This window comes from Pan paniscus, chromosome 12 (genome assembly GCF_029289425.2).
Source record: "Pan paniscus chromosome 12, NHGRI_mPanPan1-v2.0_pri, whole genome shotgun sequence".
Taxonomy (NCBI): Eukaryota; Metazoa; Chordata; class Mammalia; order Primates; family Hominidae; genus Pan; species Pan paniscus.
Genome location: NC_073261.2, coordinates 94,175,617 through 94,192,768, shown reverse-complemented (window position 1 = coordinate 94,192,768; position 17,152 = coordinate 94,175,617). Strand labels below are relative to the sequence as shown.

Here is a 17,152-nt window from a genome sequence, read left to right as displayed (position 1 = left end):
TTGAAACCATGTTGGTTGGTGAGACTGCCCAGGAACATGGGAGACTATATGATATTTTGAAATAATGAGTATAATAGTTTATGATTTCTTCTTAATGCTCACATTTATTTGAATACAGCAAGGAATATATGGTGTTCAATTTTGATTAAAATGAGTATCTTGATTTCAATGATATTTATTTGAAATTTTCAAAATTCACAGGTTGCATATGGCCAAGTCCTTGGAGTTATAGGATATTCATTACTTCCTCTCATTGTAATAGCCCCTGTACTTTTGGTGGTTGGATCATTTGAAGTGGTGTCTACACTTATAAAAGTAAGTTAAGGATTATGTATTACATAGTTTACTGTTTTCCAATGTCAAAAGTATACTAGGCCTCTAGCTAGGAATATTGTGATATAAAACTCTTTATCAAACAGTTGGTAGTATTTTGGAAGTGACCTTCCTTACTGATTTTTCCAGTTATATTTCTTTCATTTTTTTTCCTTTTTAATCACCAGATATTACTGTTTGTCTGGGGGAAAAAACAAAGAGCAAATCAGGTTTCAGGATATTATCGTCAGATTTTTTTTTTCTTTTCTGGAGTCTCGATCTGTCACCAAGGCTGGAGTGCCTCCCAGGTTCATGTGATTCTCCTGCCTCAGCCTCCCTAGTAGCTGGGACTACATGTGTGTGCCACCATGCCTGGCTAATTTTTTGTTTTTAGTAGAGATGGGGTTTCACCATGTTGGCCAGACTGGTCTTGAACTCCTGACCTCAGGTGATCTGCCTGCCTTGGCCTCCCAAAGTGCTGGGATTACAGGCATGAGCCACCACACCCGGCCTGGTCAGCATTTTTCTTTTTCTTTCTTTCTTTTTTTTTTTTTTTTGAGACAGAGTCTTGCTTTGTCGCCCAGGCTGGAGTGCAGTGGCGTGATCTCAGCTCACTGTAACCTCTGCCTCCTGGGTTCAAGCCATTCTTCTGCTTCAGCCTCTCATGTAGCTGGGACTACAGGTGCGCACCACCACACCTAGCTAATTTTTGTGTTTTTAGTAGAGACAGGGTTTCACCGTATTGTCCAGCCTGGTCTCGAACTCCTGACCTTGTGATCCACCCGCCTCAGCCTCCCAAAGTGCTGGGATTACAAGCGTGAGCCACTGCTCCCGGCTGGTCAGCATTTTTTAAATGTTGGATTTAAAATTTATTTTCTATATTTATAATATGAGTTCATCTGACAGATTTTGAGGGGGATATTTATTTAAAATTCCACTGGACATTTATTTAGTAACTGCTACTCCTGTTTGAATAGTAACTTTCCTATCAAATATGATAGATGTGGTTCTAATAAATTGGATTTTCCGTAGTACAGAGATCAGGACTTCTTTGTGTTATTTATGTTAAATCAACACATGTACATATATTTAAATATTTACTGATAAAAGTATTAATAAATAGTAGTGTAACTTAAACATTGGAATTTATTAATGTCGAACAACTTTGGGAAATAAATGACTGCTTTGACACATATATGTATATTACACAGTGAATATAAGTTTGTTCTTTATGGAGAACAGAACTTTTAAAGACTGTGACTTTCAGAACTGCTGTTAGGTAGCTTCCACATGAAAGTATTTGTTTTTAAGTAGCTGATCCACTTGAAATTATTACTAATTTCAATATAAAAGAAATAATGATTCCTTTTAGAATTTGGAAACTATACGCTGATACTGATAATAAGCATTGGGTATCGAAAATGTGTGGTTTTTGGAACTAATCAGTTCTAAATTCAAACCCTGGTTCTGCCGCTTACTTGCTGTCTGGTCTGCCGAGGTATCTTAACTTTTCTTACCCTCAATTTGTTCTTAACAATGGTAAACTTCACTATATTTTAGGGTTCGTTACAAAGAGTTTATATATAATGCTGATCAGGCATGGTGGCTACCGCCTATAATCCCAGCACTTCGGGAGGCTAAGGCGAGTGGATTACTTGAGCTCAGGAGTTTGAGATCAATCAGCCTGGGCAACATGGCGAAACTCCATCTCTACAAAATTTAGCCAGGTGTGGTGGCGGGTACCTGTGGTCCCAGTTCCTTGGGAGGCTGAGGTGGGAGGATTGCTTGGGCCCATGAGGCCGTGGCTGTAGTGAGCCATGATTGCACCACTGCACTCCAGCCTAGGCGACAGAGTGAGACCCTGTCTCTGCCTAGTACAGTGCTTGGCACAGAGTAGGCACTCAAGCTGTTGTTATTACAAATATTATAAAATAGGCCAGGTATGGTGGCTTACTGTTGTAAATCCCAGCAGTTTGGCAGGCCGAGGCAGGTGGATCAGTTGAGCCCAGTTCGAGACTCAACCATTTCTCCAAAAATACAAAAATTAGCCGGGCATGGTGGCATGCACCTGTTAGTCCTAGCTACTCAGGAGGCTGAGATGGGAGGATCGCCTGAGCCCAAGAGGTCGAGGCTGCAGTGAGCAGTGATTGTACCATTGTACTCCAGTGTAGGCGACAGTGAGACCTTGTCTCAATAAAAACCCAAATTATAATATTTTGAGATCATCTTTGTGTTTAAATACTTCAGAGACTAAAGATACCTTGTTTTCCTATTCAGTATAACCCTAAAGTCTTTTTTTTGAAATTGGCATTATTAGAACTTAAAGTCTTAACGTTGCAGCAGACATTTAATTATTCCTATTCCAGCCTTAGTGAACATACCACTCACTTACCATCATTTCCTGGTGTGTGTTTTTTCACTTGGGTTAAGCTTGTTTCTGAGACTACTCCCAAAATGGTTAAAACTATTGTTCTGTGGTCATCTTTAATCATATAGTTATCTTAAAGTTGGACCTAAATATTCTTTATACAACATATAAATGTATTATAAAATGGAAAACTTTTTTATATCATTAAAAATTTAGAGTAAAATTGTTTTTAAACTTCAGATTATTCTTTGCCAAAATTTTTTTCCTGATCATTTAATCTTCTGTGAGTAGTGAGCTATTTCACGTTTCTTATTTCAGTCTGAGTTTTGTTGAGAAATATGACGCGAAACTAATCAGTAAACTCCAGCATTAGAGTATATAGTTTAAGTGCACTGATTTTATTTAACATTAAATCTCTGTAATACTTATCACTCTGTAAGCATTTATAATGAAAAAAATCTAATCATGAAATACAAATGCAATTTGATCAAATTTTATTTTATATATTTCCCTGTACTTTTGTGTATGTTTGAATTATTTCATAGGGTTACTTTTTTTTTTTTAAGTTCAACAAACCCAGTGGAAAGATGGACCAGACCAAATACATTTTTAATAAGTTTGCCAATATTTATTTTTTACCTGTATACCAGTGATTCTCAACTGAGGTCGATTTTGTCCCCCAGGGGACATTTGTCAACATCTGGAGGCATTTTTGAGGAGTGTGACTAGTATATAGTGTGTAGAGGGCAGGGATGCTGCTAACCATCCTACAATGCACAGGATAGCTCCCCACAGCCAAGAAGTATGCAGCCTAAAACGTCAATATTGCAAGGTTTAGAAACTCTGCCTTGTGCCAGGTCTGTTCCTATTAGAGTTTCCCTGAATTTCCTTGAGGTTTTTCCTTAATTTTATGCTATAAAATGTGTTAGGTGACTACATCAATAAGTATTGCATAAGTTTCCAGTAGAAATAATTTAAAAGTATTTATGTATGTGATCCAAAAACTATAGTATACTTTATTTAAACTCTTGACAAAATGTGATCTTTTTATCTCCTTTTTATTCAACCCTGTATTTCTGCCTATTCCTGGGAAAAACTTAATAAATATTAAGACTTAATAAATATTGTATAAAATTTTTATACAATTTTTAATCGATTTTCTTATTTAGAAGGAAAAGGAAAATTTCCTACTTTGCAGGAATTAGTTTTCTCTCAGTAATTTGGTATAATAATAGTTTTTTCAAAAGTTGCCTAATGATAATCACCAGGGAACTTATTTAAAATACTGATAACTAGATCCTTCCCTTAGAAATTATAGCTCAAAGAAAAAGAAACAATAAGTTATAATTCAACAGAACTAGAGAGTCCCCCAAGTCTTTTTAATAGGCACCCCAAGTGATTCTTATGATTAGACAGGTTTGATAAGACCACATTTACAGAAGTCAAGGAGTAGAGCAAAGATGGACATTATTAATAAGTTTTTAACATTTGTAACAAGTTTTACTATTTACCAAAATTGGTTGTTGATTTTTAAAAAATATTGTAAACACCATTTTTACTCTATGATATCCAAAAAGTTAATTGACTTGCTAATATGCTGCCTTTTGTCTTTTTTCCTTTTTTTAAAGCTGTTTGGTGTGTTTTGGGCTGCCTACAGTGCTGCTTCATTGTTAGTGGGTGAAGAATTCAAGACCAAAAAGCCTCTTCTGATTTATCCAATCTTTTTATTATACATTTATTTTTTGTCGTTATATACTGGTGTGTGATCCAAGTTATACATGAATAGAAAAAGATGGTGTTAAATTTGTGTGTAGGCTGGGAATTCTTGCTGAAGGAATTGGAGAAAACCTGTTGCTGCAAAATTTTACATGTTCCAGATGGAAAGGGAAGTCTAAGCGCTTTTTAAAACAATTTTTTTTTGTATTTAATTAAGCAATTGCAGTTATCTGGGATTTTTGGGTCAGAATTTTAAATTCTGTTTGATTCTCCATATTCCAGTGAATAAAATACAAAAGCATTGTGTTTTTAAGATTGTGTCGATATTCACCTAAAAACTTGTGCCAAAAGCACCTGGATTGGTAATTGTATTTCACTTAAAGGGTAAATTTGACAATATCTTGATAATCAAAACTGCAATTTTTTTCTTCAAAATGTTTTCTCCAGCATCACAGATCCTGCAGATATATATTTATATTTATACATATATATTTATGAAATAATTCTTACTCACAAAATATATTTCTGATAAACATTAAGATATTAAATCTGATGCACAAACTTTTTAATTTGGCCATTAATCTTTTTTATTTAAAAATTTAAATTTGTTTTTAAAATTGTATATAGTTTTTAAAATCTCACACATGCTTCGATACTTCCTTGTTAAGAATTCTTAATAACTACTAAAACTGATTTTTAATAGTTGCGGATATATATTTGGTTTGTTTGGGTATACTTTTCAAAACCATTTTTGAATGTCCAAACATCTGATTTAAAGTTTCTGTTTATCTTTCTGACCAAAGGAGCAAGAGGTATAATGGATATGGCATTCATTAAAATCTTTACTATGTACAAAAACAGTAATATTTACAGCATCAGTAAATATTTTTAAGTGGTACTTTTAAATCATAAAAGTTGCGGAAAGAGACCTTTAAAATCTTGTGGTATTGAACAATGTTATATGAAGTAGAAAAAATAAAATACTTCCCAGTTGTGTGTTTTGTTTTATAGCACCATGTCCTGTATTACTTGATATTTTAACAAGTATCAGGTACTCTCTAACAAATGTACAGTTTTTGCTAAGGGAAATATTAAGAAATTTTTATCAGTGAAATATTTGTTGCAAATAATTTCATAGGTTTTTAGATACACCTGTAGTTAATATTACTTTGTAAAGTAGGTAAATCATTTTATTTATGTCCATAAAATATCAAATGTCTGTTAACTATTAGCAAATTATTGTATTATCCTTTCTGGTCTCACCTGGAAGAGTTTCCTGCTGTCCTCAGTATGATAACATGGCGACCTCTTGGTATGTATTTCTTTAGCAAACTTACCCATCAGGAAATATCCAGCACCTCTGAAGCAAACCTACAAATGAGTGTGTTATCAAGCCCAGCCGTCTTCCTTTCCCCTAATCCCAAAAGGAAAGAAAGAAAAACTTATTTTAAGCTGCAGAAAAAGTGTGGAGCACTTTTGAGCTAGAATAATGTAGAAAATTACATGTACTGATTTTTTTAAAAACAGGTGAGAAGCACCAGAGGGACAGGACTTCTAGAAGTTAGAATATGAAGTAATCAGGAAATATCTATGCCTACAGAAGCAGCAACTGTAAGATAAACATTTGTTACACTTAAGAAATTGCTGAGGTTAATACTTTGTTATAATGGATTATAATATTTGACATTCATAGTGTTGACCCTGGAATCTTTCACAAAAAGCTTGGGGGTCAGGACCAGGAGGTAGAATTTTACAAGGCAATAAATGAAGGTATTTTAAGATCACCTCTATTAAAAAATGGTTTAATTTTTAAAAACTATCATTGCTTTAAGGTATGAATTTTAAAAATCACTTATATGGATCATGTTTACTCCTAATGATATAAGATAAAATGAGGTATTTTTGTTCCAAAAAGTATTTTAAAATAGCATTTAATCTTGGGAACTATCTTACTTAGGGTTTCTATAAATACAAATTACAATGTTTCGAACTCAACCAGTATCATTTTCGTGTGCTAATGAGCAAAGTAGTTAGAACAGATTGTCAGTTTAAAAACAGGATTTGTAGGCCAGGCACAGTGGCTCACGCCTGTAATCCCAGCACTTTGGGAGGCCAAAGTGGATGAGCAGCTTGAGTCAGGAGTTTGAGACCAGCCTGGCCAACATGGCGAAACCCCGTCTCTACTAAAAATACAAAAATTAGCCGGGCGTGGTGGCAGGCGCCTGTATAATCCCAGCTACTCAGGAGGCTGAGGCAGGGAGAATCGCTTGAACCCTTGGAGGTGGAGGTTGCAGTGAGCCAAGATTGTGCCATTGCACTCCAGCCTGGGTAGCAGAGCAAGACTCTCTCAAAAAAACAAAAAAACAACAACCATGATTTGTAGATGTGTGCAAGACACAGTACTGCTATGGCTAATAATGGTAAGACGACCCTAATAATGTCCTCTCCTTGAATTTTTATATAATAATATTTTCTGAGTCATAACTAATTTTTTAAATAATGATTTCCAACCTAATTATTAATTAGAATTTTGTTGTTGTTGTTTGAGACAGAGTCACTCTGTCACCCAAGCTGGAGTGCAATGGCACGATCTCGGCTCACTGCAAGCTCTGCCTCCCGGGTTTGCACCATTCTTCTGCCTCAGCCTCCCGAGTAGCTGGGACTACAGGCGCCCACCACCATGCCTGGCTAATTTTTTGTATTTTTAGTAGAGATGGGGTTTCACCGTGTTAACCAGGATGGTCTCGATCTCCTGACCTCGTGATCCGCCCGCCTCAGCCTCCCAAAGTGCCGGGATTACAGGCATCAGCCACCGCACCAGGCCAGTTCATTAGAATTTTTAAAACAGGCTGGGCGTGGTGGCTTACGCCTGTAATCCCAGCAGTTTGGGAGGCCGAGGCAGGTGGATCACCTGAGGTTGGGAGTTTGAGACCAGCCTGACCAATGTGGAGAAACCCCATCTCTACTAAGAATACAAAATTAGCCAGACATGGTGGTGCATACCTGTAATCTCAGCTACTGGGGAAGCTGAGACAGGAGAATTGCTTGAACCCAGGAGGCAAAGGTTGCGGTGAGCTGAGACCGCGCCATTGCACTCCAGCCTGGGCAACAGGAGTGAAACTCCATCTCAAGAAAAACACAAAATACAAAACAAAACAAAACAAAAAAACAGAACTGGGCCGGGCGCGGTGGCTCACGCCTGTAATCCCAGCACTTTGGGAGGCCGAGGCGGGTGGATCAGGAGATCGAGACCATGGTGAAACCCCGTCTCTACTAAAAATACAAAAAATTAGCCGGGCATGGTGGCGGGCGCCTGTAGTCCCAGCTATTTGGGAGGCTGAGGCAGGAGAATCGCTTGAACCGGGGAGGCAGAGGTGGCAGTGAGCCAAGATCGTGCCACTGTACTCCAGCCTAGGTGACAGAGTGAGACTCCGTCTCAAAAAAAAAAAAAAAAAAAAAAAAAAAATCAAAATCTATATAGTTAAGCATTGTTTTTTAAAAAGTAGTTTAAGAAGATTTGTAAAGCTTATGAACCATTGTAAAACCTTATTTCTAAGGTCTGTAAGACAGTTTTATATGTAATAATGTGTCCATTTCCAGGAATTCCCCCAAATACTCATACAGCCATTGAGCACCCCAATCCAAAATTCAGAATGCTTCAGATAAGAACATTTTTGAGTGCCGATGTGACACTTTAAAGGAAATGTTTATTGGAGCATTTTGCATTTCAGATTTTTGGATTAGGAAAACTCAACCACTATGTATTTCTGCACATATTCCAAAATCTGAAAAAGTCTGAAACCTGAGAAACTCTGGTCCCAAGCATTTTGGAAAGGGTATACTCAATCTGTATTAACATAGACTTCTAAATTAGTGAAAATTTGCATTGAATTAAAATGTGAAGTAAATATTTTTGTTTAAATATTGTTTAAAATTTAGTCATTTAAAAATTTTGTGATGTAACAAAATGTTGAATAAAATAATGCTTCTACAACTTAAAATTATTTTTCATAGTGAACAAAACTAGTTGAATACTTTTAAATATTCATTTTTGTTAGTGCACATTTTAGCCAGTTTTAGGCTTTAGGGAATTGTGACCCTTTTTTTTTTTTTTTTTTTGGAGACGGAGTCTTGCTCTCTCACCCAGGCTGGAGTGTGTGGCGCAATCTCAGCTCACTGCAACCTCTGATTCCTGGGTTCAAGCAATTCTCATGTCTCAGCCTCCCTAATAGCTAGGATTACTGGTGCCCGCCACCACGCCCAGCTAATTTTTAAAATTTTTAATGGAGACAGGGTTTCGCCATGTTGGCCAGGCTGGTCTTAAACTCCTGACCTCAGGTGATCCACCCACCTTGGCCTCCCAAAGTGCTGGGATTACAGGCTTAAGCCACCGTGCCCGGCACTTTTGTTTTTAAAATAATATCTTACTTTCATATGATTCTTTCAGACTGTGGTATGGCATTCTGAAGCAAGTCTTAACAGAGCTAAAAATCACCCTTACCCAATTCTCTGCACTGACATATGTACACAAAGTAATATTTTATTATTCTCCTTCATAAATGGTTTCTTTAATTGAACCTTTGAGCCTTATACTATTTTTAAATTTCCCTTTAAAAATTGAATTACAGCCAGGCACGGTGGCTCATGCCTGTAATCCCAGAACTTTGGGAGGCCATGGCAGGAGGATTGCTTGAACCCAGGAGTTGGAGACCAGCCTGGGCAAGATAGCGAGATCCTGCCTCTAAAAAAATCATAATAATACTTTAATTTAGAAAATACCCTGAATTAGAAGTGCTCCATTCCTCATTTGTGTACAGCTGTTCCTCTGTATACAAAGGGGATTGGTACCAGAACCACTGCATACCAAATTCCACCCATACTCAAGTCTCACAGTCTTCCCTGCAGAATCCAAGTATACAAAAAGTAGGCCTATCATTTATATGGGTTTTGCATCCTGACAGTACTGTATTTTCAATCCTAGTTTGTTTGGGAAAAAAAAATTGTTTGTATACCTGGGTACAGTATCATACCTGTAATCCCAGCACTTTGGAAGGCTGAGGCGGGAGGACTGTTTTGTGGCCAGGAGTTCAAAATCAGCCTGGTCGACGTAGTGAGACCCCATCTCTACAAAAGAAAAATTAGCTGGGCATGTGGCACCTGCCTGTGGTCCCAGCTACTCAGGAGGCTGTGAGGCAGGAGAATTGCTTGAGCCTGGGAGGTTGAGGCTGCAGTGAGCCGCGATCACACCACTGCATGCCAGCCTGGGCGACAGAGTGAGACCCTGTCTCAAAAAAGAAAAAAAACGTAAAAATTGCATGTAAGTTGACCCGCACTATTCAAATTTGTGGTGTTCAAGGTTCAACTGTAATTTCCTAGCAGCATTTTGTGTGTTTGAGAATCTCTTGACACTCTTCAAGTAAATCCCTAAATTACAACTTTGACATCAAAAAAGCTAGACATTCCGACATTTTTGCACTACAATACATAAAAACTCCCATGCTGATCGGTTGTGGGATCGTGCCTGTGAATAACCACTGCACTCCAGCCTGGGCAACATAGTAAGTAAGACCTTGTCTCTTAAAAAAAATACATTCTGAAGAAAGTTCTACTTATGAATACATTTTATTTATAACAAACTGGTGAAAATTTTAGACCAAACCATGTCTTTCTGGGTTGCAGTGATTAAAAAATGGTTAAGAGAATGTTCCCTATACAAGGCATATGTTATTAAACATGAAACTTAGGATTAGTTTTCTCTTTGAAAATTTTTTTGATATGCTGAGGTTACAGTTTGGAGGTTACATTAGAGAAAGAATATAGGGAAGATGGCAGTGGTAAAACGTTTCCCTGCTTTACATTTTTATATTGGCAGTATCTTGGTTTCAACTTTTCTATTTTCAGCAAGATATTTGCAAGTTTTTACTTTGAAGATGTTTGGTTTATAGTAGTCCATGCTATACTAATGCTGTTGCTGAGATAATTAAGTTAGATACTAATATGAAAAAGAATATTTGTGTAAAATATTTTGAAGTTGTAATTAGTGTATATACAAGTTAATACTTATGAAAAAAGGAAGCATTCCCACCTGTAATAATTTTGTTAACACTAGACTATCAGTAAATTAAGTTTATCAAGAATAAAAACCTTGGTTTTTCTGTAATATTTGCCACTGAGCAATTTTTATTAAAAACCAAACAGAAGTATTTACACAAGAACAAGTGAAATTACACAAAATGATAATGGGGAGAAATTTCTCATCTGATAATAAAGGGAAAAAGATAATGTAAAAGCAGATTGCTGCTATTTGCATAATAAGCACTTGTTGAAGAATAAATGATTAAGTTCAATATTTTTGCTCTATTTTATACCTACTCACTTTGGTGGAATTAGTTCTCCATGTAAAGTATCTTTTTAATAGTAAGCACCATTTAATAATGAAACAACTCATATGTTTTGTAATCCTTATGGAGAATTACTTCCTGTGATAATTATAGTCTCTTCATGGAAAACAGTAAAAATACTCACGTTTATGATGATGGGCCTAGGTACTAAATTCCTCATTCAATCTTTTTTTACCAAATGGTACTTAATAAAATCTTTTACCTTATAAAAATTTATTTTCGGCCGGGCGCGGTGGCTCACGCCTGTAATCCCAGCACTTTGGGAGGCCGAAGTGGGCGGACCACGAGGTCAGGAGATCGAGACCATCCTGGCTAACACGGTGAAACCCTGACTCTACTAAAAATACCAAAAATTAGCCGGGCGTGGCAGCGGGCGCCTGTAGTCTCAGCTACTCGGGAGGCTGAGGCACGAGAATGGCGTGTACCCAGGAGGCGGAGGTTGCAGTGAGCCGAGATTGCGCCACTGCACTCCAGCCTGGGCGACAGAGCGAGACTCCGTCTCAAAAAAAAAAAAAAAAAAATATATTTTCAAAGGATTGTGCTAGTGGTGGCCTGAATAATAAAACATTGAGAAGAAATAGCCTTTGAATTTGGCACCCTGAATGTGAAGGGACAATAGATATTAATCACATATTTATTAACCCCTTCCTGTATGAACCTAGTACTGTGCTGAGTGTAGGGATACAGTGATAATGCAAAAAAGACCCCCAATAGGCCGGGCGCGGTGGCTCACGCCTGCAATCCCAGCACTTTGGGAGACCGAGGCGGGTGGATCACGAGGTCAGGGGATCGAGACCATCGTGGCTAACACGGTGAAACCCCGTCTCTACTAAAAATACAAAATTTAGCCGGGCGTGGTAGCAGGCGCCTGTAGTCCCAGCTGCTTGGGAGACTGCGGCAGGAGAATGGTGTGAAGTGGTGAGGCGGAGCTTGCAGTAAGCAGAGATCGCGCCACTCCACTCCCGCCTGGGTGACAGAGCGAGACTCTGTCTCAAAAAAAAAAAAAAAAAGACCCCCCCCCCCATATACACACACCCTGACTTTAATGAGCTTATTTTGCTGGGGACTCAGCCAATTAATTTCACAAATTGTAAAACTATTTCAAGAAATGAGAAAAAGAGGCCTGTGGTGGTAAGCAAGTATATAAAAGAAGCCTTCCTTGAAGCAACGATGCTTAAGCTGAAATCTTAGGGAAAAATAAAAGTTAACTAGGCAAAGAAGGTAGGGAAGACTCTTTCAGATAGAATCGCAGTTTGTGAGTGTGCTTGGGGAAAAAAATTTAAAAATATAAAAAGAAAACCAGTTTGAAGTTTAGTGGTTAATGAAATTGAACAGGTATGTCAGCACCATACCTGACATTCTAGGCCATTCTTTCTTTGTCAGAGCTTTTTTGTTGAGATGGAGTCTCGCTGTGTCACCCAGGCTGGAGAGCAGTGGTGCAATCTCGGCTCACTGCAACCTCTGCCTCCCAGGTTCAAGTGATTCTCCTGCCTCAGCCTCCCAAGTAGCTGGGATTACAGGTGCCCATCACCACACCCGGCTAATTTTTTTGTTTTTAGTAAAGACGGTTTCTCCATGTTGGCCAAGCGGGTCTTGAACTCCCAACCTCCGGTGATCTGCCCACCTCGACCTCCCAAAGTGCTGGGATTACAGGCGTGAGACACTGTGCCCAGCCTGTCAGAGCTTTTGAGTAGAAATACGGTATCAGAAATGTGCTTTATTTTATTTTATTTTATTTTATTAGACAAAGTCTTGCTCTGTTGCCAGGCTGGAGTGCAGTGGCGCGATCTTGGCTCACTGCAACCTCTGCCTTCTGGGTTCAAGCGATTCTCCTGCCTCAGCCTCCCGAGTAGCTGGAATTACAGGCACCCACTGCCACACTCGGCTAAGTTTTGTATTTTTAGTAGAGACGGGATTTCACCATGTTGGTCTCGAACTGCTAACCTCAGGTGATCTGCCCGCCTTGGCCTCCCAAAGTGCTGGGATTACAGGCATGAACCACTGCGCCCAGCCAGAAACGTGCTTTTAATACTAAAGGCCAAGATATGCAATTATACTCTTGACATATATTCAACCAAAATGCATGTACATGTACCATAAGAGACATATGTACAAGAATGTGCACAGTTAACATTATTCAAATAGCCAAAAACGGGAACATGTCCATCAACACAGAATAGACAAATAAGTTGGTATAATTACACAATGGAATCTTACGCAGCAATGAAAATAAATGAACTAAAGCCGTATACAAAAACATGAAGAATTTCACAAGTATTATGTTGAGTGAAAGAGACAAAGAATTTGTACTGTATTACTTCATTTATATGAAGTTCAAACACAGGCAAAATTAAGCTATAGTGTTTAGGGATGCATACTGAAATACAGTCTTTTAAAACAGCTTTAGATTTCCTTGGCCAGGTGCGGTGGCTTACGCCTGTAATCCCAGCTCTTTGGGAGGCAGAGGCGGGCAGATCACCTGAGGTTGGGAGTTTGAGACCAGCCTGACCAACATGGAGAAACCCCATCTCTACTAAAAATACAAAATTAGCTGGGCGTGGTGGCGCGTGCCTGTAATCCCAGCTACTCTGGAGGCTGAGACAGGAGAATCGCTTGAACCTGGGAGGTGGAGAGTGTGGTGAGCTGAGATGTCACCATTGCAGTCCAGCCTGGGCAACAAGAGCAAAACTTCGTCTCAAAAAAAAAAAATAAAAAATAAAAAAATAAGGCTCCAAGCGCTGTTGTGAGGGTTAAATGAACTAGATAATTAATGTAATAAACAGAATAGTTTTGGCATTCAACAAACATTGGCTGTTATTATATTAGCTATTAAAAATTTAAGTCATTTAGGTCAATGAAACAGGAGGGTTTCCAGAATTATACCCAATTAATTATACATGGGAAGGTGATGAAGGTAGCATGTCAAATTGGTATAAAAAGGTGGAATATTAAATAAGTGGGGATACTGTATCAGATAGGAACATATTTGGTTGCAAGAAACAAAAATTCCTGTGATTACTAGCTTCACTGTGAGTTTATTTTTTCACGTAATAAATCCAAGGTTACATAATCCATAACTGATACGGCAGTTTAACAGTGTTATTAAGAACTCAAGGTCCATTTATTGCTCTATTCTGCCATCTTTGGTGAGTGGCTTTCATCCTCATTGTCTCAGAAAAGTTATTTCACCTCTAAGTATTACATCTACATTTCAATCAGGAAGAAGATGAAGCTTAAGAGACCAAATGGAGCATGTCAGTCAAAGGTGTCCTTATTTAAAATCTCTGGAAGCCCCACTCAGTGGCTTCCATCCATGTCTCATGGGACAGAACTGAATCACATAGCCATCCCTTGCTGTAAGAGAGTTGGGGAAAGTATTTTAAGCTGGGACATCCCAGCCCTGAGTGAAGTCAGGGATCTGTTAGGAAGAATGGATGCCAGGTAGGTAAATGGCAATGTCTGACAAAGACATGGTAGGCCAGTCTGAAAAATGTAAAGCTGGGCTGCGCGCGGTGGCTCACGCCTGAAATCCCAGCACTTTGGGAGGCCGAGGCGGGGGGATCCTGAGGTCAGGAGATCGAGACCATCCTGGTTAACATGGTGAAACCCCGTCTCTACTAAACATATAAAAAATTAGCCGGGCGTGGTGGCGGGCGCCTGTAGTCCCAGCTACTGAGGCAGGAGAGTGGCATGAACCCGGGAGGCGGAGATTGCAGTGAGCCGAGATCGCGCCACTGCACTCCAGCCTGGGTGACAAGGCAAGACTCCGTCTCAAAAAAAAAAAGAAAAATATAAAGCTGGATCTATACCTCACTCCTTATACCAAAGTACATTACCCTTGTATCAAATATTTTAAAAACTGGAATAAGCTTTTCATATGATCTTTGAGAAGATGGGGCTTTCAAAGCGTTACATGAAACACAGAAGCCATGGCCGGGCACGGTGGCTCATGCCTGTAATCCCAGCTCTCAGGGAGGCAAGAGGCAGGAGCATAGCTTGAGCCCAGGCGTTCAAGACCTGCCTGGGCAATATAGCGAGACCCCGTTCTCCACAAAAAGGCAAAAAAAAAAAAAAACCAAAAAAAAAAAAAAGTGTAAAGCACGGAAGCGAAAGGAAAAGTGATGAAGACACTTGAAGACCTGTCATTTAAAATGATTCTACAGGAAAAAGATGAACTACAAATTGGGGAAAAATACTTGTAGGACTTATGTAGACAAAGGACTAATTTTCTTAATAAAAACATTTATCAGTAAATTTAAATGGGCAAAGGAAATACTTGGACAATCATATCATGTATGTAATATTAATATTTATAAATCAATAAAATGGGCTAGGGATATAAATCAGCAATTCAAGGGGAGGGTAAAAAGACCAACTAATATATGTAAAGATGCACAAATTCATTCATGATTAAATGTGAATTAACAACATTGGCCTCTCGGATTCCCAAAACTTTAAAAGATTAATAATATCCAGTATTGGTTGGGATTATAAGCAGATATGATATTTCACTGATAGAGACCAGCATGACTGTCTCAATTGTTAAACTATTGAAATGCATCTGTGTCAATGGTAAATAGTATTATTGTAAGTACAACACTAAAATTAATAAATTGTGTAAATTCTAATATGGATTAATTTGTCTTTTGTGACAACTATTGATAACCTCTTTGTTGTAATGACACCTAAGAAACATTTGTAACATCTGCTAGCTTGGCCTGCATCTTGGTAAATAATGTAGCTGCATTATGTATTACCTATGAAGCATTCCTTGCTGTAACAGTTGCTACTGCTTTTAAATACTTTTAGTCTAGTTTTTTTTTTTTTTTTTTCAAGACAGAGTCTCGCTCTGTCACCCAGGCTGGAGTGCAGTGATATGATCTCGGCTCACTGCAACCTCCGCCACCCGGGTTCAAGCGATTCTCCTGCCTCAGCCTCCCGAGTAGCTGGGACTACAGGCTTGTGCCACCATGCCCGGTTAATTTTTGTATTTTTAGTAGAGACAGGGTTTCACCATGTTGGCCAGGTGGTCTCTGTCTCTTGACCTCGTAATCTGCCCACCTCGACCTCCCAAAGTGCTGGGATTACAGGCATAAGCCACCACGCCCGCCCTAGTCTAGTTTTTTATTTGGTTTTACTGTTAGTGCATTGTAATTCTTAGGTAAAAAGTAAGTAAAGTGGCTGGGCACAGTGGTTCATGCCTGTAATCCCAGCACTTTGGGAGGCCAAGGTGCACCGATCATGAGGTCAGGAGATTGAGACCATCCTGGCCAACATGGCGAAACCCCGTCTCTACTAAAATACAAAAAATTAGCTGAGTGTGGTGATGTGCACCTGTAGTCCCAGCTACTCGGGAGGCTGAGGCAGAGAATTGCTTGAACCTGGGAGGCGGAGATTGCAGTGAGCCGAGATCGTGCCACTGCACTCCAGCCTGGTGACAGAGCAAGACTCCATCTCAAAAAAAAGGTAAAGCATTTTCATATTTTAAGATTGAGGAATTTATAACAAATATTTGAAAACAAACACCCCAAAACTACTTGACACTATTTTCTATCAATGCTGAGTATATATACACCCTATAACCTGGCAACTCATGTTTATCCAGTCATGTATACAGTGCTGTGTAATGGAACTTTCTGTATTAATGAAAATATTCTATATTCTATGCTCTTTGTAAAGCCACTAGTCTCATGAGCACTTGAAATGTGGCTAATCCAACTGAGGAGCTGATTTTCAATTTAATTTTACTTAAAGAGCCACATGTAGCTAATGGCTACTGTACTGACAGCAGTGAGTGTTCATAGCAGTAGCATTCATAATTACAACCATTCATACCCCAAACTGGAAACCAACGTAGCAAATTATGGTGTATTCACATAATACAATATGTGAAAGATGTATAGCTGCACATAAGAATATGAATGAATCTTGCTCGCCCTGGCATGGTGGCTCACGCTTGTAATCCCAGCACTTGGGAAAGCCAAGGTGGGCAGATTGCTTAGCCCAGGAGTTTGAGACCAGCCTGGGCAACATGGCAAAACCCCATCTCTACACATACAAAAAAGTTAGCCAGGCATGGTGGTGCATGCACCTGTGGTCCCAACTACTCAGGAGGCCTGAGGTGGGAGGATCACCTGAGCCCGGGAGGTCGAGGCTGCAGTGAGCTGTGATCACACCACTGCACTACAGCCTGGGCCACATAGTGAGACCCTATCTCAAAAAAAAAAAAAAGAATATGGATGAATCTCAAAAACATAATATTGAACAGAACACAGATACAAAAGAATATACTTTATGATTCTATTAATGTAAAGTACAAAAACAGGATGTTAGTTACCCTTGAGTGGGAAGGAAG

General features: G+C 38.8%; 1 protein-coding gene across 2 annotated transcripts in view; it reads left to right on the top strand.

Moving 5' to 3' along the window:
- Positions 1–7,868, top strand: part of YIPF4 (Yip1 domain family member 4) — a 29,481-nt gene extending 21,613 nt beyond the window's left edge. For both annotated transcript variants that reach the window (XM_003822007.5, XM_034952902.3), the window contains 2 exons: positions 202–315; positions 4,309–7,868. In XM_003822007.5, coding sequence (XP_003822055.1) covers positions 202–315; positions 4,309–4,446 — 252 coding nt within the window. In that variant the 3' untranslated portion in view covers positions 4,447–7,868. The remainder of the gene's footprint in view (positions 1–201; positions 316–4,308) is intronic.
- Positions 7,869–17,152: the final 9,284 nt, after the last annotated feature.